This window comes from Akebia trifoliata, chromosome 14 (assembly GCF_017979445.1).
Source record: "Akebia trifoliata isolate Shusen 1 chromosome 14, ASM1797944v1, whole genome shotgun sequence".
In the NCBI taxonomy this organism is placed as follows: Eukaryota; Viridiplantae; Streptophyta; class Magnoliopsida; order Ranunculales; family Lardizabalaceae; genus Akebia; species Akebia trifoliata.
This window is the reverse complement of record NC_141388.1, coordinates 6,002,972-6,029,327: the sequence shown is the minus strand read 5'-3', so window position 1 is coordinate 6,029,327 and position 26,356 is coordinate 6,002,972. Positions and strand designations below refer to the sequence as shown.

Genomic DNA, 26,356 nt, shown 5'->3' with positions numbered 1-26,356 from the left:
GAACAAAAGATGACTTTTCACTCGTATCTCAAGAAAAATATTTATAGTTTCTATACACTTTCATGTTAAGGTGTGTGATCGTTGGTCCAATCTTCAGGTCACTTCAACATTATTCTTTGTTTTTTTTGAAGAAAGTTTTCAAACAAACAAAATCCTATGCAATAAAGAATAAGTGTTTGACGCAACTTATCAAGTTTGGAGCCTTGGACTAATGTTTTGCTCTTTGTCGCATTATAATATGAAAAGATTACGTATCGTAGAAGTTAATGGTCAAGAATAAATTTTATTTTGACGATGTTGTTAGCTACATTTATTGGCTAAAGCGATGATTAGGGTTGTTCCCCAATCACTATCGATGATACATGATCGTCATGGAAAACAATCGAGAGTGCTTGTCAAATTCTATATCAATGTTTGAATTGCTAGTATGGGATATTAGCAATCTTTAATATCTCATGTTTTCTATATTAAAAAAAAAAAAAAAAAAAAAAAACTTTAAAAAATTATTTATGAACCATAATGTATAGTTATTAGAAGACAAATGAAAAATAAAAAAAAAATAAAAGAAAAAATAGGTTGCGATCACGGCGTGAAAATACACTTAATCCTAATGTCTAAACATGAAATCTCACTATCAAAATATATGCGTATCTCCATAATACATATCCCATTAATACTCTTACCATAGATAAATTTTGAGTGTTGGATTTCGTGTTTATGTGATTAGGATTGTGTGTTTTTTCATTGAATTTTAACCCATATAATACACATATATATATAATACATATAATTCCCAAAAAAGGAAAGAGGACATATTAGTCATTTCACATAATTAAGTAGGTTTTGGGTTGTCTCTTAAACAAACCCAATATGTAAAGAAAAGTTGGTAGAACCGAAAACCATCAAAAACTATAGAATTGCAAGCTACGCCAACCGACCACCACCTCCACTTCCATGATGTCTCAACCACAACCTCGACGGTTAGCCCACGAATCAATCGATCAAACTGACCTCGAAAGCTCCATCTCATCCTCCTACACACAATTTCTCTTTCATCCAAATCAAACAAAAACAACAACATCAGCAACAACCCATAAGACTCCTACTTGCTTTGCTTCTAAGCCTCCATCACTCTCACACCAAAATCGAAACCAAACCATTCCATGTTGTTTTAATGTCTGTTCTACAGATTTGTTTCATTTCAAGCTCGGGTGGAATTCTTTCTCACTAATGGCTACTCATGGAGACTTAGCTGTTCATGTACCATCTGTAAGAGTAAGTTTTTAAGATTTTTTTTTTCTTTAATGTTCTTCTAGTCTTAGTTATGGTTCATGGGTTGTTGGATTATTCTCATGGTTTCTTTCTTGGATTGTTTCGGTGGAATGTCGGATATTTCTATTTAGACAATCTCGATTTTTCTCTAGATTGAAACACTCTTCCATACAAATTTTAGATCCTACCATCCAACAGAATAATTTTTTTTTCTTGACTTTGTTCATAATTAATTATGATTATTATGAATGGGATTTTATTTTTATTTTTGGGTATTCCAGAGGAGGAAGCAGCATAGTGAGCAGAAGAAGAAGGAGGAGCTTGAAAAAGAGGTAAAAAGATTCTCTCAGTTGTTGTATTTTATATGAAATTTTCAAACTTATAAGGAGGAATTTAAAAGTTTTCATCACGTACAGATTACAATGTATAAAGGTTCCCTTTGAAAAGTTACAAAATTCATTTAACCCATGCTTCTAAAACTCGACCGAGTCAGAAAGGGCTTTGACCCTCATTTTGTTCGACTTGGTTAAAAATCGATTCAAACTATCGGATTTTTATTGAGTGCCAATTTTTGAACTCAACCTGACAAAGGGACTCAAAACTCAGCGACGTGGCATGAGCAAAAAACCGTAGATTCTATCCCTCGGGATACACAACCACTTGCCATCTATAATTGGCTATCTCAAGGTGCAATTGCGTATCCCGAAAAAATGAATCTACGGTTCTCTGCACATGACACGTAAGTGAGTTTTTGAGTCTGGCTGTCAAGTTGAGTTCAAAAATCATTAGTCTTTTATTTTTTATTTTTTGAAAAACTTGGCTGAGCCAACTGATTTAGATGGATTTTTTTGTACCCTTGGTTGATACAAAATTTGATTTTTGTGATGATAGCGTCTATTAATTCAATTTAATATTAGAATAAAGAAAAAAGTAATTCTTTTTGAAAATTAATTATATATATATTTTTGATTTCGAAATGATTTGACCTTTTGAACCAGATTGGGAAATATGAACTTGGTCCTAACCCGGTTCATGAACCATGATTTAGTCAACCCGATTCAAGTCCTAAACGTAGAGGATAGCATTTAAAGAGAACCTTTTTTCTTTTACTATCTTGGGCAAACATAATATTTTACAAGATCTAAGAAATCTTCCTTGAAATCCTTTGGCTTTCAAATATAGGGAGAGGTTTTCAATGCAATCAGAGAGTAGGGATGTCAATGGGCCATAGCCCAGGTTTGGATTGTAATAGGCCCATCCTGGCCCAATCAGAAGATTCAAATTTAGGTGAGTTGGGCCAGGGTCTTGGATCTTCTCAAGCTTGGGCTGGTACTTGGGCTGGTATTGAAGGTTCAGCTATAATGATCTTATTTAGGCCAAGCCCATTGGCTATGAATGTACTAATGTCCATATAGTTGAGTCAGCTAGGGGAGTCAAATGATACATACTAAATTATCAAATATTTTAAAATTTTAAAATTAAAATACAAATCTGCATATTATTTCCGGGCTGTCGACAAAGTGGAATGGAGAAAAATGATTTGTTTATCTTTTGGATAAGGCTTTGTTGTTGTTGTTGCACTACATTTTTCTAATATGACATAATACATTTTCCAGTTGACTCAAACGAGTTTGGAGTGAACTTGGCAAGTTGGGTTCAAATGATTTTCCAGGCTAAATCAATTTGAGATTTAATCAACTCGAATTGAGTTGATCGAGTTTTAAAAATATAGATTCTATATTAGTAGATTTCTATTTGATGGCGAAGACACTGAGTGAATTTCCATTTGGTAGATTTCCATGCTTCATAAAATGCTTGATAATGAAGAAAAGGTGCACGGAATTTTGGAACGTGCACTTAATCGGTCTGATGGTTCCACCCTTCACATACCAAGCTTCCTTCCATCCAAGGTAATTTAATTTTACTCCCACACACGTGCCACGTGCGTGCCACACATGTGCACACTGAAGAAGGTTTAAAACTATCAACAATCTTTAATGAATTGTACAGATGAAGGAGTTGTTAGCGGAATTAGCAATGGTTGAAGATGAGATAGTCGACTTGAAGGCGAAATAAGCCAACTTCAACATGATTTGAGTCATGAGGAGGAACTCTCTAAGGAATCAAAATCCAAACAATGGAAATTGGAAAGTTTAAGCAAACCACATGTTCATTTTTTAGAACCAACAAATCCAAAGCCTGCTAGTACTACTTCTACTACTACAACAACAACAACTACTAAAGGGGTGCATGAAAGATTGGCATTTGAGACAAGGGCATTGTATTTCATAAGCAAAGCTATAAAAGGTGATTACCCACTTAATGGATTTACTAGCAATGAAAAGATGGAAAATCTAAGAGGAAATATTGATCAGAAAGAAAATTATGGGAATCAAGAGGTTGGATTTCAAGAAAAGGGTTCAAGGAAAAGTGTAGAAAAGCCATTATCACCCAAGCTTCCCTCAAGGTTTTCAACATCCAAGGTAGGTCCTTTTTTTACTCTCTTTGATTTTCTCAAATTATTATTGATCCACCAGTCTTAGACTAGTTAGTAAGATGAGATCTTATATATATGGGAAATGCCAACGTTCAAGATTTCATGAGGACATTAACATTCTCCATTACATTCATTTTTTTTCAATAATATCCTACTTTTTTAGTCTTTTAGTAAAAAATAAAATGACATATTGGTCTTCACGTTATAATTGTATTTAGGAAATTGTATGCTTGAAATATAAATATGCACAAGTGAATCAGACTAGCGAACTTGGACACGAATTATATATATATATTCTATCCCTTTATCTATTTTAATTTCCTAACCATTTTGTTTCAGGAAAATGATCTTGACCCAGATATCTCCTTCGACTTCCCCCCGAAAAATATAGTGAATTCAAATCCATTAGAGGAGATCAATCATAAATCACAACCAAACAAGCTATCAGAGAACATCATGAAGTGTTTGATCTTCATTTTTGTAAGACTTCTCAGAACATCAAGAACATTGGAGCTAGAGAAATCAGGCACCATTTCAAGGTCTACTCACTCATCTTTAAGCTCAAGAAACTTTAGAGTCGAGGCTGGTTTAAACTCAAAGACATTTCAAAGGGAATCCAAGCAACAAGACCCATATGGTATATTCGATATCGAAGAATCTATTCCAAGGGATATTGGTCCTTACAAGAATCTTGTTAGATTCACATCTTCTTCATTGGAACTGAAAAGCATTTCCAATTCTAGCTTCGTTCCTTTACTACGAAAGTTGAGGTGAGTGGGAGTATATTTTGCATCTATGATTTCAAACTGGTAGAGTCAGATTAAAAATCGTTTGACTTTTACTCAACTCAATTGAATTTCAAGTGAGTTGGTTACTGTTCTTTCCTGGAAAAATAGAAAATAAATATAAATCTATTATTTGAAATATTATAAATAATTTTAAAATATTTAATACCTTTGAATCTTCAATATATATTTATCAGACTCACAAGTTGTCGAGTGACAACTCGATGGACATTAGAACATTGGGTGTTTTACCAAAATGTTTTTAAAATATTTAAAATAAGATAATTTCAGAATCTATAAACCTCCTTTTGTATTTTTCTCTTATAACATAGATTTTCATAAACACCCTGGAACACTGTGAACACATCAGATATGAAATAATATATGTGTATACGAATACTATATGCATGCAAGGATATATCTCATCACTACGAGAAGTATTTGTAGAACGCATGTTATGCTCTAAGCACGACGTAAATACATGCATACGCACATCTATATATACATACATATAGTCATATGTGCAAACACATTAACACGTGCATTTGTATAAGATGGCTTGACTTCTTTCATTTTTTCTCTTTGTAATTATTCAGGGTGTTAATGAACAAGCTACAAAATGTGGACCTAAGGTTCTTGACTCACCAACAGAAATTAGCCTTCTGGATCAACATCTACAATGCTTGTATCATGCATGTATAGTATGGTCAATGCTGTTTTTGTATTGTTTTGTTGTTTTACTGTCCTCTCTTGTTTGAACACTCTTTTAGTAACATTTTCTGCTTTTGCATCACCATTTCAGGGATTTCTGCAATATGGAGTGCCTTCTACTCAAGAAAAGTTACTTGCTTTGATGAACAAGGTGTGTCGTCTCCCCCCTTTTGGGTACTACACAATGATTGCATTAGAATAAAATTAGCAGAAAAATACACTTTCCTGTCTTACATTTTCACTGGAAAATCATTTCCTCATCAACAACATTTTTCCTGTTGAGACGTGAAACATTTCCCATAAAGAAGTGATTTTCGCGGACCACTACCCTTTTGGAAAAATGATTTTTGCATCAGAACAAGTACTTACATTTTCTTTTCCTCAGGACGGTTTCCTCAAGAAATTATTTTATTTTTTTCACGAAAAACCATTTTCTCATCAATTATACAAGTCCGGAAAAAAAAAAAAAAAAAAAACTTTTTAACACCATTATTGGACAGTGCTGGGTTTAGTCCTTTATGCATGTACCATGGAATTGACAATAATGCAAAGAATAATGCTGAAGTGACCTCAAGATTATAACTCACATAGCACGTCATGACATGGAAGTGTATAGGAACCATAGATGCTTTCATCGGGATATGAGTGAAAAAGCATCTATAGTTCCTATGCACTTTCACGTCAGGTTGTGCGATATGAGGTACAATCTTAAGGTCACTCCAGGCCGACTATAAGGCAAAAAGTGATCAAGACCCAAACCCACCATTCAAGCGACCTAATTTTTTTGAGCTTGTTGGAACCTAACTAGAGGATCTATTTAGCTGAAAATTGATGATCAATCATAATCATATCGAGTCCATTGAATTCTCTAGGATAATGTAATTAATTGCATATATATTGATGACCTATGGTCAATTTTTTGCCTGTGAAGCCTTCTAGGTGGGATAGATTGAATGGTTTTCTTTTTTTTATTTCTTGTTTTTCCCTGCCAACATGTATTATATCAGCAACAAAGCTTTATGTATAAAAATTTTGGTTGGAGTAATTATATCTATTTTTTTTTTTGTTAATTATATAAAAATTTGTGGTCATGAGTTGAGGTTAAAGCAGTCGTGAATTGGTTACCCTATTACGACAACTTTAAACAATAACCGCATATTATTTTGTTACAATTTTTGCAAATGTCCAATTTCGTCATTGGTGATCTTCTTGTCATTTGTTATTATATGGCTTTGTTTCAGGCTACGCTCAAGATAGGAGGAAACATAATAAACGCTCTATCGATAGAGCATTTTATTCTAAGACGACCATCTTCATCTAATCCAAAAGATGTGAGTCTGTCAAACTTATTATTTCGAAGGTTCAAGTGTTAAGAATGTTGAAGTAATCTCCCTATATGGTCTCCTTACAGGTCTATCGGAAAAGTGAAGAATATGAAAAAGAAGCGGCCATACGCAATATTTATGGACTCGAGTCACCAGAGCCAAATGTCATATTCGCTCTATGTTGTGGGACTCGATCTTCTCCATTTGTAAGTAAACACATGCACCACATTCTTGTCGTTTCCCATCATTGTGATCTTCTAGGACGAAAAATATACTATGACCTTGACCTTAAGTCATTCTTGAGACATTCCATGGCACAAGCCAGGCTTGACAAAGGACATGCCTAGGAAAAGTGCCAGGTAGGGACATAAGGGACTTGCCCTACGGCAACTCGGGCTATTCGGAGCTAGTTTGAATGTAAATGTGCTATGTCACTCACGTATGTGTACAACCTGTGCTTGCCTATGTTGGTTCCAATTGGCGGATTCAATCTAGCCTTCAAAAAGAATCAAATAGATCAGATGGTTATATGACCAACAAATCAAACCACTTGATCCATCATTTAATTCTTTTTCAGGCCCCAAAGATCTCAATTGAGTTTTTATGTGTAGGTGAGGATATACACACCAAATGGTGTCTCAGCTGAATTGGAGAAATCAAAGTTGGAATACCTACAAGCTTCAATTGTGGTGACTAGCACAAAGAGGCTTTTGTTCCCAGAGCTTTTGCTCCGAAACATGCTTGATTTTGTCGGTGACATGGACTCGTTGGTCGAGTGGGTCTGCCACCAATTACCAGCATCTTTGTCTCTGAGGAAATTAATGGTGGATTGCTTCAGAGGACATAATAATGGCAAGATATCAACCATTGTTGAAAAGATACCATATGAGTTTGAATTTCAGTATCTCTTGGCCATATAAAAGAATTTCTCTCACATGAGTGTTAAATAGTTAGTTTTTATTTTTTTTTTTACTTTGGTGGAATATTGGTTCCTACATGGTTTTGGGTGAATTTTTAAAATCCCCTACTTTTGATTTCAAACAATTATCATTTTTGACTTGATAATTCTCTACATTTGTTGGTATTAATTTATTTTTACAATTCTCATTGCCATTTTTAATTTTGATGTAGGATAAAACTAGATAACTTAGCCAACCCCAAATCTTTGGTATAAGATTGCGATTATGTTGATTATTTTGACCATCGTGACAAAAATCCGTGATTTTTTAAAAAAGTTGGCGATTAAATCACCAATTTAAATGTTGCCGATTAAATTGAAAAAATCTTTGATTTTTAAAATATTCACAATTAATCATATGATTTAATCAACAATTTTTTGAAAAAATCACTTTTTTTTTTATATATTTTTTTTGTACATTTTTAAGTTTTATTTTATCATTTAGTATATAATAATACAAATTTTTTTTTTTATATTCTTTATATTAAAAAAATTATTCTTATTTGTTATTTTATCCCATATTTTCAAACTTTATCAATCTTTTTTTAAGCTTTTCTATTTTTGAATTATTCCAGAACCCAACTTTGTCACTATGATTTTGACATATATACTTAAAAGAACTTTTATTCTCAGACCAATTTTTCCCCATAATTGGATGATAAAATTATATCAAATTCAAAGATTTGGGATAATTTTTTTTAAATATTCATTATGACACCATTCTTTATCCATTTTCGACTAAAACTACCGTAAAATTTAAAATGCAAATCCAATAGTGGATAGAGATCATCATCATTAAAAAATATTTGACATAGACCACAAACCTTTAAATCATTATAAAATTATTATTTTCTCATAAAAATCACCAAACCAAATTGCTTTGTTAGATTTCTTTCATAATTTCATAAACTCACCATATTTTCATAATATTGGCATGACTCACCCGAGTCATCTCGGTCTCCAGCGAGTTTTAAAACTAAGATTCTGATTGGATGTGTATGGGCCGGCGGCGGCCCATGGAATCCATTATTCTCAGTCAAATGAGGTCCACTAATTAAATCGAGAGAAAGATCGATGTTCCAATGGTTTAAGGTTGCTTGATTCACTTAAAAATTTTGCTTAATAAAATGTTATACTGTCAGCCCCGTAAGCCGTCGTACTAATGTCTAGACCATTGGATGAATATTTGATGTGAAATTCGAGGATCATCCAACGTTGAAAACCAAAAGACGACGGTTAGTTAGGGCTAACAAAGATTCTTCTATTTTTCAATTATTGTGTTTTCAGTTTTAGAACAAAGCGCCGCATTTCCATTCCCCAAACTGACGGTACCGTTTCCTACATCCACAAACGTTAGTAACGCCGTTACTCACGTGGAAGGCAACGGGAGATAACCGTCCATGATTGCCACGTGGTCGGTTTGGACTTCAAATGAAAATATTAAATCTAATTTTTTTTAAAGTATAGAATCCGTCGAAAGAGAAGGTAAAGCAGCTCACTTCCTCGCTTTATTTTCCCTCTCGTTTTCTCTCCCTTCTCTCACTCTCTGTCTTTCTCAATTGCTTTCGTTTGGCGGTTTTAGCTTTTCGTTGTCGAACATTCGCTCCAAATCTCTTTTACATCACGAAGGTACGATTTTTTTTCCAGATCTTTGAAGGTTTTCGAGCTTTGATCTTCCAATTTAGTACGTGTTTTGGATTCTTCTGAGCTATAAATTTAGTAGATTGGAGTGTTTGTTTGAACTCATTTGAGTTCTTGATTGTTGAATCTGGTTGTTTTCTGTAATTCTTTGTTTGATTCTTTGATTTTTTTTCTGAATCTGTGGTTTGTGGAGTTTTCATTTCGTAAGCTATTTCTTGTACATTTGATGATTAGGATTTGCAGAGTTTCTGACATTTTTGTCTGATTTTGGGGCTTTTTTATGTATAATTTCTTTATGTGAAGATTCCTATTTTTTTTTTCTTGTTTTATGTTGTGATATTTTGGTAATTGTGTTTCTTTACTCCTGCATGATTGAGAGATCGACTGTGTTCTGTGTGGATGATTAACCTTCGTTTGCCTTTGAAGTTGCTTGAAAGCAGAGAACTATTTTTTCCTTCTACAATGGATTTATTTTTAATAAATGCATTAATATTATGGTAGTGATGTTGATTTATCATGATGAGAATATAATGTTTGGGAGAAAAATCATGGGTTCTTGGCTAAAGGTAGAAGATGAGGATATTCATGTCATTTTCATTAGTCTTGTGAGAAGATCGAGGTCAAGGGAAATGTCATCAGCTTGAAAACATGTCTCAGATGTCCATCAAAAGTGGAGGGGTATCATGTACAAGGTTGCCCTCGTAATAGTAATTGTTTCTTATTTGTCCCCAATTTCTAATTCCAATTTGGTTTCATTTTGTTTCTGTTCATCTTGGAAACATTCCTAGACAAACCAGAAAATATTGGAACATTTCGAAAGAAATAGGTATATACTGAAACAATCATCGAAACTTTGATTCCTAGCATGTTTATTATCTGAATGTTCAAATAATGGTATGTATTGGCCAATACATTTCAAAACAGTTTGGTGCTTTAAGGGTGACTGAGATACATTTAATGCCATATAGAACCATGGAAAATACATAGAAAAGGAATTTGCAGGTTATATGTTTGAAAACAGTGGTAAGAAGATTTATAAGGACATCGTCTAGTAAAAAAAAAAAAAAAAAAAATGACATTTATTCGAGTGGAGATAGAGATAATAGATTTAGAGATGCTTAAATTAACATAAGACATTGAATTTGTTATTTTGGATGATGCTTCTATGATGGAGATTATAATGATGATCGTTTTGGTATCTTATCGGGACGAGATATCTTAGTTGAGATGTGTTAAAATGGAACAATACTTTCCATTTATGTACATGAATGAAACATGAAGATAACAATAGGAACTTTTGACCATTGTATGTATTCCTAGGAATTGACATTGGTAAAGTGTATTTGATGGTTTCTGTGTATGTGAACATTATGCATTCTGCATCAAACAAGGAACTTATTTATTCAAGTAAGAAATAGGTGTTAGGATTGGTTAATTAATTTTGCAGTTGATATCCGCTAGACTTGTCAAATGAAGATTGATATCTACAACAAAGTGATGTTAAAGTTGTTCAATTGTTCGGAAGATTGTAACCTGATATTGTTCCCCCTATGAAATCTAAGAAGGGTGGTATTGGACTTGGAAAACTAGGGGGATGCAAAGCTGTCTTAGATTCTTTGGTAAGTGGTTTTGGAGATTTGGTAGGGAATAGTTCTCGGAGAACAATAATGGAAAAAATTACGAGAATCGTACGAGTTGACTTCTTGACAAGCCCTTGTAGAGATGGGAAAATTTTCAAGGGCAAGCATGAAAGTTGATGTAATGGAGTTTATTTTATCTTGTTGGAATTCCATTCTTAAATGATTGAAAGAATTTGGACTTGGAGTTGATTTGGTGTTAGGACATGATAATTGATGGATCTATAGTGCATATTTTGTACTTTGACTGCCTCTTTTTTATGGATATACATTTGAGTCATTGAAGAGCTTGTTGCCCATCTCTGATTGTTTAAAGGAACGGACCTGGTTTTTGAAGATCTCAATGACGTCGTCCTTTTTCCCTTCTACGGGGGAGGATGGTTTGGGCTCTAAGTCGATGAAATCGAAGGTTGAAAGGTCGAATCCTTGTATATGTTACGGTTGATTTTCGATGAAATACGGAGAAAGAGAAGAGAAAAAGAAAAAGAGATGGGCGGGATTTGTAGAGTTCAACGTCACAGACGTTTTTCTCTTTTTCGCCGAGCGTCGACGGAGTCCCGTTCGAGATGAATCGGAGGAACAAAGTTGATTGAAACCACTATTTTAAAAAACATATGATTGGTTGTTGTTGGCAGGTTTGAGAGGCAATGAATAGTAAAAAGAAATTTAGAATTTTGTTTATATATAAAAAATCTCGGGATGCGCGTTGTATTTTCGAAGTTGTTTCGTTTGATGATAACTCGACTTTTCGGGCTCCGAAATTGACGAGTGAATTTAAATTGGTGAGTGAAAAGTGTAGTGTTTGGCGAATTAGATAATGTTGATTATGGGCAATAAAGTTTGTATAATGTTAGGTAAGTTGTGGAGTAAGGTAAGGTATATGTGTGATTATTAATGTAAGATGTGAACAAGGTGATGTGTAATTAGAAAGATGTAATGCTGTGATGTGGGTGTAAATGGCATATTAATATGGTAGGGATGGTTTGAGTAGTAGATGGTAATACAAGTAATTATTAAAGGAAGGTTATGTATGCACATGGGTAAAAAGGATGGTGAATTAGGCGATTGCGAGTGTATTGTAAATGGCATATTAATATGTAAGATGTTATTAGAGTAGAACAAGATGAGGTGAAGGATGATGAATTAATAGTGTAAGTGTAGTAAGTTGTACTAATAGTTTAATGGTGAGTGATTAGTGTGCGTTGTAAGCAGAAAGTGGTGGTTGAGGATTGTGTGAAAATAAGAAGTGTTGCAAATGAACATGAGTAGTGAGTAGAAGTTACACAAATGGTGTGTGTTGACAAATTGAATTGAGTAGTGCGACAAAATTGTTGGTATATGGAGGTTATTAAGTATGGTGAGATAGTGTGAAAAGTATCAAAATGGATTAGATAGATGTCATATATTGATAAGGGGCAATGAGAAGTGGTAGAAAGGTATGATTAGTTGTGTTATAATTGGAGGTTGTAAAGTGGTTGGTAGAGTGGAGTGTGATGTTGGGAAGAGGATTGTATAGCATATGAGTTGAAGTATGTTAAAATGAAACCGCAAGTTGTGTTATTGAATGGTAATGTAAGTTGTGGTTATAAGAAAATAGTATGGGAAAGGGTGTAATGGAAGAAGAAAGTTGGAGTAAAAGAGTATAATGTTAGTAGAGTATAAGGGTATTTTGTTAATGGTTGTGTGTTGTTGTAGTGTATGAATACAATGATAGAGTGGTTATAATGGGAGTGTGGAGTAAGTAGTGTATGCATGATGTGGTAGTTTAGGTAAGGTAGGTGTTGTTGTGTGATGTATATGATAATGTAATTGTGTAAACAAGCACAATCAGTAGGGTGTTAATGAGTTAGAATGTGAATGTAAAAGAAAATTTGGAAAATAAAGTGATTATATTGATGTTAGCCATAAAAGGTTGAGTTATGATATGTGGATTGCAAATGATGCATAGGTGAGAATTAGTGTGAGAAATATACATTTGATTATTTGACAATGCAAAAGGCAATTGTTAATCGATGGAAAAGTGTTAGTACTGTGGATGGTGTATATAGAAGCAACTAACAATTTAGACGATTGATTTAGAGATATACGACATTGAAATTTCAAGGATGAAATTTTTATTAAGGGGGGAAGAATGTAATACCCCGAGTTTTTAATTCGTATCTCGAGGAAATAAAAATAGTGGAATTTTGAAAAAATTCTGAAAGTGAGACTTAAGGTAAAAGTTTTGAAATTTTTTTGTTCACTTTTGATAAAATCTAACTTCACCATTAGATTCAAAATGGCTGAAAATCATACTTCAGCTTGTAAGCACGTTCAAATTCGAGTTTAAACGGAAAAGTTGCAAAATCCTCGATCTTTGGGTCGGACCAGGTTGAAAATGTGAAATTTTGTTAGAGCGAGAATTGTTAGAATCCGATCGTACTATTAGGTTCGCAACAAAAAATTATAGAAAATGAAGTATTCATTTGTCAGTTTTGGAGTTCGAAAAGTCGAATGATCGTTAAAAACGAAACAATGTTGAAAATACTGCGCGTCTCGATATTTTATATATAAAGAATTCTTTAATTTTAATTTTACTATTCATTGTTTCCTAAACTCGTCAAAACCAACAAAGCCCTTTGAGTACTTGTGATAATGAAGAGGCAGCTAAGAATGATCTGAACAATTTTTTTAAGAAGTGCTAATGAATAGGTTCTCTCTCTCTCTTGAACTGTTAACCACTAACCCCACCAAGCAAAAAGAAAAAAACTCTCTCTCTGTCTCTTAAATTTTTGTATGTGTGTATGCATGCGCATGTGTTGGGGGTGGGAGGGATGTTGCACATTCTTCATTGATGAGGGACTTCTACTCTTAATTATTTCTCCTTGTTTTCTTTCATTAGTAGTTTTGATCCACTAATGTGCCTCTCTAGACCTTAACTCAAATATATTTGAGACATTCTTCATACGCTGGGAGATATGTTCCCAATGTTCATCTCTTATTTTATATGATTTATAATATTAGAGTTTAGATAAAAATTGATATAAAGTGATATTTTTTTTGGTGTCTTCTTTGAAATTTTTGGTAAGGGAAAAGGAATAAATTTTTGCTGGCATTAGGTTTGGATGCATCTAGATTTTCTTGGATAACAAGGGAGATTTATTTTACAATTTTTTTTTTCCGACTCGCACATACGTGATCTCTAGGAAAAGTAATGAGTCCTTGGAATTCCTGTCATGTTCTTTTTCTGCTTTGTTGAGAATCTTGTAATTGCACTTGCTAATGGACCATTCCCCGCCCCCGCCCCCCCCCCCCCCCCCCCCCCCCCCCCCCCCCCCGCCTCTCTTCATTTTTCACTCTTCTGTTTGTGTACAATAGTGCCTAGTAATAAGTTGTATTCCAGTATTTTATACTTATAAAAAAATGTTGTATTCAAGTGCTAGAATTCCTTTGGGTGAAAATTGCCAGGTCTGGTTAAGTTTTGTAATGATGAAGTTTTGAAATGGCCTTGTTTTTTTTTTTTTCTTTTTCCATCCATTCTTCATGGTTTATGATTTATTGTCAATATAACATGACTGGCTTATAAAAGACATGTTGGAATGTGGGCAAGGAGAACAGAAATCTGGGACCATGACAGATGCATCGGGGGACACTTCTATAACTTCAAGTGAGGAGGCTGACCGATTGACATATAAGCTTGTTCGGGTATGAGATTTCTTATGCAAATTAATTGAAAATGGAGGTCCCTTCTTCTCAATTGGTAATCTGGGAAGGTAGCTTCATTGGTGTTTTAACACTCGAGCAGATTTCTCTGTCATTTCATGATGAGTTCCATCTTAGTTTCTTAAAACCATTTCAGCATGCTTTATGTGAAAGACTCATCAAGTTGTGCCAGCTGTTATGTTGTGATAATGAGATTTAAAAAAAAAATGATAATGTGGTAATGCATTGATAGTAGTTGAATTATTTTTTCTTTCTAGTTTCAAGAAATTATGGGATTGAGTAACAAATGCAAAGGATGAGACATATTTGCATGCTTGGGAAGTAAAAACACAACCAGAAAAGACATGGAGACCTTAGGGGGAGTTAGATTCCCATGACCTAAAGGAATTTTAATTTATTTTGAGGGATTTCTGAATGAGCTTTATCTGTTTTCTGATCTAAACTGTTTGCTTATGGGAACTTGGAAATCAACGTGAAAATACAGTGTTTAAACTAAGATACCTTTGATGGAAATGGATGTTGATATTTTGATTAAGCTGAAAAATCTGCTAATATGATGTTAATACATTGGATCACATTGTAAAATCATTAGTGGGATTGGATCCAAACTGTTAGATCATCGGATTCAAAACAATTTTCCTTATAAATTGAGAGAAAATGTGAACAACATCCAAAAAATCGGAATATGCGTAATCTTTCATGTTTTCTCACAAACATATTTATGGAAAACATTCCATACAATACGTGGCATACAACAGCTCCATCTACTTGTTGGGCCGACACCAACACACTACAAAAACTGATTTGAGTTACAAATGGGTTGGTGTTACAAATGGAAAAGGGAACCAAAATGTTTGAGTGCTTCTTTAGGTATGGTGGATTGCATCACTAATAAAAAGAACAGGTTACCCATTCCAAATTTAACACCAATTTCCACGAACAATAGACTGATGTTGTTGGCTTCAGGGTTTTGAGCTTGAAGGAAGAAGGGAAAACGAATTGCATGGTTTTGAGGGCTTTTCCAATTACGAAGGTAGAATCAGCAATGATGGTGAGATTGGTGGCAATGTAGGGCTGGAGCTGGTGGGCATGGTGCTTGTAGATAGAGAGGGTGGGAGGAAGGTGTTTGAGGGTTTTTTTTTTTTTTTTGGGGGGGGGGGGAGAGAGAGAGAGGAGAGAGAGGAGAGAGAGAGAGAGAATGATGGTTTTAGGGCATTTTTTTTTTGTATTTAAGAAAGAGGGAGAAATTGTGAAAGACGAGAGGTCAAAGGATTTTATTTTATATATGTATTTTACTATCTGTTCGGATTTTCACCAGATCAGATTGGGGTTAATCCACAACCGATCCGAAATTTTATCGGATTTGTATATTCAAACCGAATCCGATCTGGACATCCAAATTCTCAATCCAAATCCTATTTTTTCGAATTTGGATCAGATCGGAAATTGGATAGAATTAAGTTTATTGCCAGCCCTGCTGTCAAACATCTGCATCATAATACTGTTATTGATCTTCATTTCTTTACTCTCTATATTTTTTTTTAATGCTTTTTATTTTGATGACCTATGACATGTTAATTGAGTTAAACATAATATCGGTATACAATACTTCGGTTAGAGTAGAATCTAGAATCTCCTTGCTGCTGTCTGGTCATCATTTATAAAAAGCAATGGAATCCTTCTATTTTGAATAGAGTTGAATAAATTAGTTTTCTTATTTTGAAATGCTGTGATTGCTGCCATGTTAGGTGGGTCTATTAAAGGTTTTGGGTGTTGAGATTCCATTCGTTGATGGCCCTCTTATCAAGCACTTGCCAAGAATCTTCCTGGGCCAGATTTGACTTGTGGCCATATTTTTCTTTCTTTCTGTATTTCTTTATGTGTTTTTGGTTTGTTTCAAATTCCAGATTTTAAAAACTACCTATCTGGTTCATTCGGCCCCTTTAAGATGGAACCTATTCCAGTAATCTGTTATTTCAGCCCCTTAATAAGTCCGTTATGCCAGCCCATTTGTATCACTGAACAATCAATTGAATCTGAGGTACCTTGCTGCTTAGATTTTTCCCAGGACCCTATCTGAGTCTTTTTAACTTCTATCTCTTTTCTTCTCGATACCCTTTTAAACTCTTGCCCACGCCTCAAACAATAACCCTAATTTTGACCATGCTTCAAACTTTGTATGTTTTACCAATTGTGTGAAGGTAAAAACCCTGCTGGACTAATACCAGTTTTAACTTCATCAATAAAAGAAAAAAAATATTATCCTTTTGAACTTTTACCCGTTCAAAATTTGGTGTACTCCATATTCTACCCTATCTCAGCTTCTATGTCACACCATTGGAAAGTTTCAGGGTTCTCAGTGGTCTCTGTTTCTCTCAGGCGTTAAGTCTTGTGTTCTTGCTGGCTTCTTCACCTTATTCTACAGGTGAGGTTCTGCCTCTTCCTGGTATTCACGAGAATGACTTATCTTCTTCAAACTATCATTGTAGGCTGGCCTGTGCTGCATATGGTAAAAGGTTCTATGCCTGGGTGGGTAAATGAGACAACTCTCTAAGGTTTTAGTAGATTTGGGAAGATCTTTGGTCCTAGGAAGTGTATTTGCAAGTTGCAACTAAACTGTAGCCAATATGCTCAACATTGAATTCTTTTTCTTGGTTCCCTTTGTGTTGGTAGTGAACTAAGTCATGTTTTTATGGTGCTTTGGGTCATTTCTGAGTAAAAGCTGTGAAACAACGAAGCAATAAAGAGAACAAAAATCACTTATGAAACACACGAGGATTTACATGGTTCGGCTGTGTGCATACGTCCACAGATCAGAACAATAACAATCACTATTTTGTTTCTTTCCCTGGACTTCTTACAGCATGAGAGATCTATATTTAGAAAACCAGGAGTTTCTAAATGCATCTCCCCAAAAATAGAAAAAACTCCTTAAGAAAATATTCCATAATTCTCTTTTAGTAACCCTAAAAAATAGAGAACCCCCAAAACAGAATACAAGACATTTACAGAACAAAAGCTACTTTGCACTGAAAGTTTTTGGTTGGGGTTCCTAAGTGATATTTCATCTTTTAGATCTTTGAATAAGGTATATGAATTTGAGCCTTTCCGGGTGAAGTTCCAAATTGATGTTTATGATTGCATATGGTAAGGATTACGGAAACTTCTTTAATTATATTTCCTCGTGGTTTGAGTCCATGTGAATCTCTCTCCTGGAACTTTGATAACAGTTCTACTCTCTTAGGATCCTTATATCAAGCATATTTCTCTGAAATGCATTTCAAGTAGGGTGTTCTTGAACAGGCAGGTTTTTAAAATTTCCATCATTATTACCATGTCTGATATACAGTTGGCTGCCTTTGGTAAATTGTATGATCATGTTCATACATGTTTATTCTTACTTTTGTCCAGGTTGAAAGAGATGGATCTTTTGTTCCTGCTTCAGAAGATGAAGTAACGGAGGTTGAGCATTTATTAGCGGAACCAAAAAATGAGGCAGGTTTGGTTGATGGTGTTTTATGTTTTGGAACCGAGAATCCAGAGAAGTGCGAAGCAACTGAAGGTTTTCCATGCCCTGTTGACTACCGTCAAATAAAAACCCATTTTGGTAATAACCTTGTCTGTATTGTATTCGTTGACATGCTTTATTAAGTTCTCATCAGATTTTGTTTTTCATAGTGCATTTTCTTTCATGTGGGAGATGACTTTGGAATTGTTTTTACATGACTTTTGGCATTCATGTTCACTATGTTCATCTCATCTTTTCTTTTGAATAATATATGCTTCTGAGATACATGAGTACACTGACTCTTCTTTGAAAATCTGAAATTTATTATAGCCCAACAGAAGATACGATATCAAGAATGAACCCAGTTGCTATACTTAATTATGTTGGCAACCTATCATATTGAGAATCTACCTTCTACAAATGTGGGAGCCGACTTACAATACCGATATTAAGTTGGTAAAAATGTGGGTATATCCCATGGTTTATATATATATATGTATATGGGCCAGGATCAACATCCAACATTGGCCAACTTGTTTTGTCCTATATGGGTTAAAAGTTTCTAAATGGGCTGCAAAAATCAGCCCATTCTGAAACTTCCAACCCCATCAAAAGTTGTTTACAAAAAAATGGATGGTCCACGATTCTTCAACTTGTAAACTGGGGTTAGAAGTTTTAGAATGGGCTGATTTGGTGAGGATGTTCTCACCAATAATGAGCTCATTCTGATAGTTGGCCATTTAGTTGGCTGTTGATCCTGCCCTATATGTATGTGATTAGCAAATCGGCTTGAGACCTTCCTTCTTATAATTGTGTGAATTTTAATGTTGGTTAATTTCTATGTGATTTTTTTCAGGGGCATTGGATTCTAATAATACTCGAGACGGGAGAGAGGAATCAAAATTTGAAGTATGATTACTTATTTATTTATTTTTTTGGTGTGTTTGAGATTTTCAGTCTTCTAAGTTTATTTATTTATGTATGCATTTGTGTTCCTGTGGTTCCCTGTACTGGTAATATGCATTCGTGTTTTCAGCCCCTATTAGAAGCATTTGAGTTGTGGAAACTGGATATTTATTTCGTTTGTACACTGTTATCAAATTGTAGCTTATATTATCAAGCTTAAAAAATAAGACCTTTTACATTATGGGTTATCTTGAGTTATCCTTATATTCTGGGCAAATATGTGATATTTTGTGACTGAGAATGCTAGCATCCACTCAAAATAGTTTAAATTGTTGAGACGTTTCCATCTCGAATCATTCTAATGCTGCTTCTGTCTCCAGTTTACTTCAAGCAAGTAATATTTAATCTAGATAATATTTTCCATTTCAGTGGTGTCATATGAGATTTATGTGATTGTAGTTTCTTGATGAAATGTTGCAAGGAGTTGATGAGGGGGATCTTCATGTAACAAATGGTCTATCTAATGCGGTGATGATTATCTTTTAGGCAAGCCTTCTTGGGATCATCTTGTTTTCAATTATTAATATTTTAGTCAAATTTTATTACCCAAAAAAAGGTCAAATCTTACTTACCCAAAAAAAAAAAAAAAAAAATCTTTAAAAATGATTCTACATATCTAATAATTTTGCTCATGTACAGATAGTGAATTTTCTGAGAAGATTCCCGACTTAGATTTTGGCCCATGTGGAGGTTCCGGTCTAGGGAACCCAGGTTTGGATAGTCCTTCCTCAGGCTTGAGCGGGAGGGATACAGGCGTTGTTGAGATATCAAAATTGTCAACCTCTACTATTTCAGTGCCTGAATCTGCATATGATCAGAATGCATTCTTTCTTGACAAGATGACCATTCGGGAACTACAGGAGGCATTTAGGAGCACGTTTGGACGTGAGACATCGGTTAAAGACAAGCAGTGGCTTAAGCGTCGTATATCATTTGGTTTACAAAATTTTGCTGAGTTAGATAATGTTTCATGCCTCTTGGAAAGTGGAATATCTTCTAATGAAAATGGAGGCCATGTGATCTTTACAACTAATTATAGTTCTCCTCGAAGAACGTCCTACTCTTTCACAAATGTACCTGGCAACAAGACTAAATCAGTCAACAAAGGCATGGAAAAGGACAGGCTTGCTTGCACGGATGTTTCAACAAGAAGTTTTCTTGAGGCTGGTGATGTTGGAGGTGGGCCCTTGAATTTTGGTGACAGAGAAAGTGTTCTTGTAACACAGAAGCGATTGCGCAAGCCTACTCGAAGGTATATTGAAGAATCATCAGATCTGAAATCAAGATCATGCCGTGGAAGACTGGAAAGTCCAAGTAAAAGTTCAAGGGATAAACTCATGCGGATTAGATCTCACAATCAGCATCATAGGAAAGGATTTGGAGCAGTGCCGCTGGTTTGTAGGCAGGATTCACTTTGGGAGTCTGGTATTCAGGTACCATTTGGTGTTCGTGTACGGAAGGGGCGCCCAAAGAAACAATCTTCCATTTTGGTAAGAAATTCTCATCAAATCACTTGAACATTGATACTGAATCTTTTTCATCATATTGTACCTTCTTCTCCAGCTGAATGTGGGCTGCTGCTATGAATTGACTTATCATTTGGTCTTACATGGTATTTAATTATTTCTTAAATATTTTTGTTGACTTTAGACCATCATATGATGATATGGGTGTGTACACTTGTCTTTGGTTCACATATTTGTGAGCCACTTACCTATTAAAGATAACAGAATATGTATGTTTTATCAATGAAAAAACATAAGTTTTAAGCAAATTCCTTACGTGTAATATCCTATGTGCTTATGAATGTCACGAGTGAAGTTACGTTCACAGTTTACTAAACTTGGTAGTTATAGTACTTACTATTCTATAGGGATTAGGGAGTTGGACAAGATACCTCTTACCTCTACTCAAAAGTCAAAGATCTGTTCTTAGTGTAGAATCTGAGTAGTGCATTTTCTTTCATAGCTGCCAAAGTATCAACTTCTCATTCTAGTAAATTATGTGGATTGGCCAACCCCAACTTTGGATGTGGTGTTCACAAGTTTGATCATTGTGGAATGGTTCCACCGTCCTTCGGACACCAGTAATGATTCATCTATCGTATTCATCCCACCGTCAAGCATGCATTTTTCACATTTTGGAATGTTATAACTCTCATTCAGGCATTCCTCTCCTTTAGGATTTTTGCTATGTCAGAAAAGTTTCTAGGCATGGACGAACCCTGACACACACCCTAACTCATTAGGTAGTGCCATGCATATTTTAATAAAACAGGATGGTTGTCCCCCGTCCTTATCCCTTCCCCATAAAGAGGTTGGGATTTAATCTCATCACGAATGTCGAGGTAAATTTTCAATTTTATTGTCTTTCCTCTTCTAACCTCCCCTCCCAAAAATACCCTCCAACTTTATACATTGCCTTTCATCTTTTTCCCTTTTCCAATAATTCCCCTCTTAACTTTATTGTCTTTCCTCTTCTACCCCTTTAAACCCCGGGATGGGCAAACCCAACTGTTTCTACAAAATGAGTCATGAAGGAGGGTTGGTGTGCTCAATCTTGCGTACACTAATTTTTATGTTAAACACGACCAGGATTTGATACTAGAAATCGACTTGACTACTTCCTATTCAGTTGTAGGTAGAAACAGTTTCTTTTAGTTTTCATTTTTTTGAAGTTAAAGTACTACGTTAAAATGCATGTTTATGCTTGTGGTAGTTTTTAGGGTATGTGTTTTTATCCTTGTTGCATTATATATATTGCTGCAATATTACTCAATATTCAAGTTTATGTATTAATTTTCTGCTTAGGTGCATGACTATGAGGATAATATGGATGAATTGGGAACTTCTCCAGCTGAATCACAGGATGACATGTCAGATGACAGTGTCACAAGAGCTAGAACTGAAAAAGGAGGGACTCGGAGGAAGCATCATCGGCTGTGGACTCTTTCCGAGGTGATGAAATTAATTGATGGTGTTTCTCGATATGGAGTTGGAAGGTGGACTGAAATAAAAAGGCTCTTATTTTCATCATCTGCTTATCGGACGTCTGTTGATCTGAAGGTAGATCCATGATCTTTATAAATAAATACCCCTTGATTTCTTGGAGTTGAGAATTTGTTTGATATGTGGGTTCTTTGAAGGACAAATGGCGAAATCTTCTTAGGGCCAGCGGTGCACAGTTGCAGAGCAAGAGGGAGGTTAGCTTTGTCCTCTCTATTTTTTTTTCTCTTGTATATTTTACTTTTTATTAATAGTAGGAATGCTTTTATCCTTTCAATATGGGTTCAAAATTTAGGCAGATTCCTGGAGACCCCAAATCTTAGGGAAGAGGCTATGATTATGATGACTGCTTGTTGCATGAATAGTTACAGTCTGCAATGTCATTTAGATGGTAGTATATTATAAGCAGAGACATGTAATGACGTGCATTTACACCTGTATTAGTTGGAATGAAGGTGGAAACGTCTCTGTTACAAACAAAATAGCATATCAGACATTTTATGTTTAAAAAAAATAAATAATTTTTTTTTTTTTTTTGACAAGTAGATCAATTGCATTAAAAGAAAGATTGGTTGAGCTAACCAGCCAAAGAACAACACTCTCATGCAATGAGAAATAATAGAAAACAACAAAAACAATGATAAAAAAGCAACTAATTATCACACAAAGCATCCCATCTGAATACGAAATCGTCAAAGAAGACCCCGTTTAAAATTTGCCTTCAATTTGCTCCAAAAAAAAACATGAGGTCAAGCATCTCCATGATAATATCTTGAAACACTGCCACCTCACTGCTACCTTTCCATTGAAGACTCTTGTTTCTTTCTTGCCAGACCACCCAACCGTAGGTACCTTTCCTTACGTATGAAAGGATTTTGCTTCCAGATTTGAAAAAGAGATAAAACTGAGTTAGGAAGCACCATGAACAATTGAACAGGTACAAGAAATGACTCCAAATCTTACTTACCAAAGGACAATGAAGCAACAAATGAGAAATCGATTCCCCATTTTTTAAGCATATGAAACAAACGTTTGGACCCGCCAAACAAATAAAAAATAAATAAATAAATGTAATAAATTCAGTTTAGTAATGCAGGATTAACATTCAATTAGTTGGATATGTTTTGAAGAAAAGAAGGGGTGTAATAAATGAGAGGCATGACCCCATGGGCCGACAAGGCTATAGTAGAACATTTCCTAACTAAATAACAGGTCTGAAATATTTATATAAAGATAAATTATGCAAAACTTCTGAGAAGAGGAATTTTTTTTCTCTATATATGTATAACCTTTAGGCATTATCCCAAAGTTGTTTCCTGGTGGATATGACCCAATCAGTTTTTATTGAATCATATAGATCAAGATTTTGAGATTCGAGAAGGAACCTATATGATAAAGTGTCGGATTCAATCCGTACCTGAACCGACTGCTAATGGGTCCAAGTCCAGTCCAAATCCATCTCTCTGACAGCCTTGCTCGGCCATAACCATCATACTATCATTAGTTGGATCTCTATTTATCTCTTAAGTGACACAACTAGGAAGCACTAATACACTAGTCCATAGTTCATGGAAAATGACTTCAAATGTGATTTTGTCAAATTGACAATAGCAGCCTTATGCATAGTATACACTAACATTAAATTTCCTTTTCCCCTTTCAATGAGAATCTCAATATTCTTAAGGTAAATTTTATAATCATTGCCAATTGTAATGCCACGTAATGTGATCAAAACTAAGCCTTCACCATTGTACTTATATACTTATGGATTTTTTTTTTTTTGGTTGTAAATATGTTTTCACGTGTGCCATAGTTGGTCCACATAGAGTTTACTATGGCATAGTGAGTGTGGGTTTACCCCTGTTTGTGATTAAATCATAGAAAACTTCCATGGCAGGTTCTCAACTTTATTGTATTTATTGGTGACCAGACTTTAAAGCAAGAACCCTAACAGTGTGTCTATGCTGTAGGTCGAGCAAGGGCGGAAGCATGCAACACGTCCTATACCACCTTCTGTTCTCCGGCGAGTAAACGAACTGGCCATCATATATCCATACCCGAGAGAGCGCAAGTCCAAGCTGACATGTGCTACCCCGGCTGCTGTCCCAGTTGAGATTGACGATGCCAGTAGCGACCCCTCTGTTAGCCGCAGTGGAAGGGTCATACACAGAAAGAATTTAGCTTGAAATTTAGTTTCGAAGGGGAATAGTTGCTGGGGGTTGGGAAAATGGGTCAGTGAAGATGAATTTTTGGTTAGAAAATGCCATTGTTAAAGCTGTGGCACTTTCTTTGCACTGGATGTACAGATATCCATATATATTCTCTGACCTCTTAAAAACTGTGATTGCTGAATATTCTGGATATTGAAATGTTAGTACAATAAATAGAACTTGCTTCAAGGCATCGAAATACTTGTTTGTTTGTTTTTGGCCTTGTGTTGAGGGGTCTGTTGAGTCAACCTTAGTTCAAGGTTGGACTGAACTGATCACCCTCGACTACAGCTACCCGCCCAATTAGGTTTTGCTTTAATTAGCATTGTTCTCAACCATTTATAAAACTGATCCGAAGGTGGTCTCCCCTCTTTTTCTGTTAGGTGAACCTATCAAAATGGATCTCCATGAATCTTTATATATATGATCCTATATTTGATGTGCTATAATTTCATGAATTATTGTATTGTATTTATTATTAAAAAGAGAGGTGGATGGGTCAATACAAGCACTCAAAAACGAACAATAATGATGAAGTGGTGTTCTTCAAAGATGGCAACTCAGTCATCAGTTCTAATCCCAGCCAAATCTTCAAGAGTTAAATTTAGAGTGTCTACAGAACCTTTCTTCACTTCCTCCCCACGAGCCGCTAAAAGGTCTTCCACATTCCCTGCTTCTCCAAACCACCCGAGGTGATCTGCAATCAGGTGTAGGTTGTTACACCCTCCACATCGGGCCACCACCACTCCTTTCTCATACGATTCACGACACATCGTCTTTACAGATCTTGTTACACAGACCTTGCAAGTGAAGATCATGGCAAGGTCATGTCGTTCTGACGATTTTAAGCTCGACAATGCCTTGTACTTCACAGAAGAACCACTTGTACCACTCGAGTGATCTAGCAAGTTTTCCACCTTGGCATTTTCTTCATCATCAGCCTTCTTGTTGATCAACTCTGCTTGTGTTTGAATCTCTCTCTTCTCTCGTCTTATATGTCCATCTACACCACAGATTTGGGCATTTCTTTTGGTAGAGGCGAGAAACTTCCATGAAGAATCTGCCACATAATAACGGTTAAGCTTATCAGGTAAATTGTTCACAGAATCACCCCTTTATTATGTCGAAAATTAACAGAGAAATCACCAAACCATCTGTTTTTTTTCCTCTTTAGATTTGATTTAGAGTAAAATACATGATACATCAGAACCATCCTTACCTTTCATTAAAATTAAACCAACACTGGTTTTAACTAAACTTGAGGAACATATGATGGGATAAGAAAATCACACAACCCCTAAAGTCGCAAAATTTGATGAAATTTCCGATGTCATGGTTGAAAATCTTAATCTGTACAATTATTTCTGAAAAATCCAACGTTCAACTTATTTGCTATTTTCGAAAGACAATCTAGTTTCTTTATATGGGTTCCATTTGGTTACTGCAATTGTTTTCTAGGGTTTTGATTTGTGTGTGTGTGTGTGTTGTGTGTGTGAGAGAGAGAGAGAGACTTGCCTTCGAGGAGCGACTGGTTTCGAAACAAAAGAGAAGAGAATCGTCTCTGCAACAGCCGAGCTGCCATGGAGAAGTATCGATGTGTCGGCTTGGCTCACAAAAGGACTCAATTTTCCTTAATTTTCTACATTCAGAAATTAGAAATGCTAGTGACTTGTTTTAACACCTAGAACTCAGAAGTAGCATTGCGCTGACGTGGACAATGCACCCACGTCAGTCACTTATCCACGTCTGCCACCATCTCTCATATAACTTATTCTATGGAGATCGACCGACTGAAAGAATCGTTATAATCTGACTACTCCACGTGGCACACTCAATCAACTCTCTTGACTCGGATACAACAATATACTTTCCCATAAAAAATGTATATCCCAAGACGTACAGATCTACGATTCCAAACTAGACACGTCAAGAGAGTCAATAGTCGGATTATCACAACTCCAACTGAAACATTAATAGAAAGCTAATCCAATTTTTAAATATTTGACCTTATTATGTTAAATGCGTAATTTAAATGATAAGATATGAAAAAAACTAATAATACTTTGACTCGAAAATTTTCACTCAATTGACATGGTAAGTGCACATAATCGTAGAAATTTTTTCCTTATGTGTCTTGAA

The 26,356-nt window shown here is 35.2% G+C and overlaps 3 protein-coding genes across 7 annotated transcripts; 2 read left to right on the top strand and 1 right to left on the bottom strand.

Annotated features, from left to right (window-relative positions):
• The first annotated feature begins 910 nt into the window (after positions 1–910).
• LOC147385819 (electron transporter, putative (Protein of unknown function, DUF547)) lies at positions 911–7,628 on the top strand. The gene is given in 11 exon segments (XM_086422015.1): positions 911–1,275; positions 1,554–1,604; positions 3,066–3,182; positions 3,283–3,322; positions 3,325–3,755; positions 4,109–4,539; positions 5,151–5,250; positions 5,357–5,416; positions 6,507–6,596; positions 6,677–6,796; positions 7,202–7,628. Coding segments are annotated over 11 exon segments (2,070 nt in total). The 5' UTR covers positions 911–954; the 3' UTR covers positions 7,511–7,628.
• Positions 7,629–9,019: 1,391 nt separating this feature from the next.
• Positions 9,020–24,410, top strand: LOC147385818 (uncharacterized). 5 transcript variants are annotated; one of them, XM_086422403.1, is made up of 9 exons: positions 9,020–9,177; positions 14,424–14,510; positions 17,940–18,135; positions 18,893–18,945; positions 19,402–19,488; positions 19,642–20,492; positions 21,813–22,067; positions 22,148–22,204; positions 23,978–24,410. In XM_086422403.1, exons 6-9 carry the CDS (start codon positions 19,842–19,844, stop codon positions 24,191–24,193), a joined length of 1,179 nt encoding a protein of 392 aa, XP_086278529.1. In that variant the 5' UTR covers positions 9,020–9,177; positions 14,424–14,510; positions 17,940–18,135; positions 18,893–18,945; positions 19,402–19,488; positions 19,642–19,841; the 3' UTR covers positions 24,194–24,410. The 5 variants fall into 5 exon arrangements, with proteins under 5 accessions (XP_086278529.1, XP_086278532.1, XP_086278530.1 ...); XM_086422406.1 differs by having other exon boundaries at positions 14,424–14,578; XM_086422404.1 differs by having other exon boundaries at positions 9,037–9,177; positions 14,416–14,510.
• A 256-nt stretch (positions 24,411–24,666) lies between these two features.
• Positions 24,667–25,891, bottom strand: ZR3 (Zim17-type zinc finger protein). Its single transcript, XM_086422409.1, has 2 exons — positions 25,733–25,891; positions 24,667–25,277 (listed from the first exon to the last, which is right to left on the bottom strand). The coding sequence occupies exons 1-2, from the start codon at positions 25,797–25,799 to the stop codon at positions 24,778–24,780; spliced, it is 567 nt and encodes a 188-aa protein (XP_086278535.1). The 5' UTR covers positions 25,800–25,891; the 3' UTR covers positions 24,667–24,777.
• Positions 25,892–26,356: the final 465 nt, after the last annotated feature.

Excerpts from the sequence above, each read along its gene's own strand:
- LOC147385818 (XM_086422403.1), top strand. The coding sequence starts at position 19,842 with ATGACCATTCGGGAACTACAGGAGGCATTTAGGAGCACGTTTGGACGT. Across the intron at positions 22,068-22,147 it reads GGACGTCTGTTGATCTGAAG|GACAAATGGCGAAATCTTCT; the intron begins GTAGATCCATGA and ends GGTTCTTTGAAG. Across the intron at positions 22,205-23,977 it reads AGTTGCAGAGCAAGAGGGAG|GTCGAGCAAGGGCGGAAGCA; the intron begins GTTAGCTTTGTC and ends TCTATGCTGTAG.
- ZR3 (XM_086422409.1), bottom strand. The coding sequence starts at position 25,799 with ATGGCAGCTCGGCTGTTGCAGAGACGATTCTCTTCTCTTTTGTTTCGA. Across the intron at positions 25,278-25,732 it reads AAACCAGTCGCTCCTCGAAG|ATTCTTCATGGAAGTTTCTC; the intron begins GCAAGTCTCTCT and ends ATTATGTGGCAG.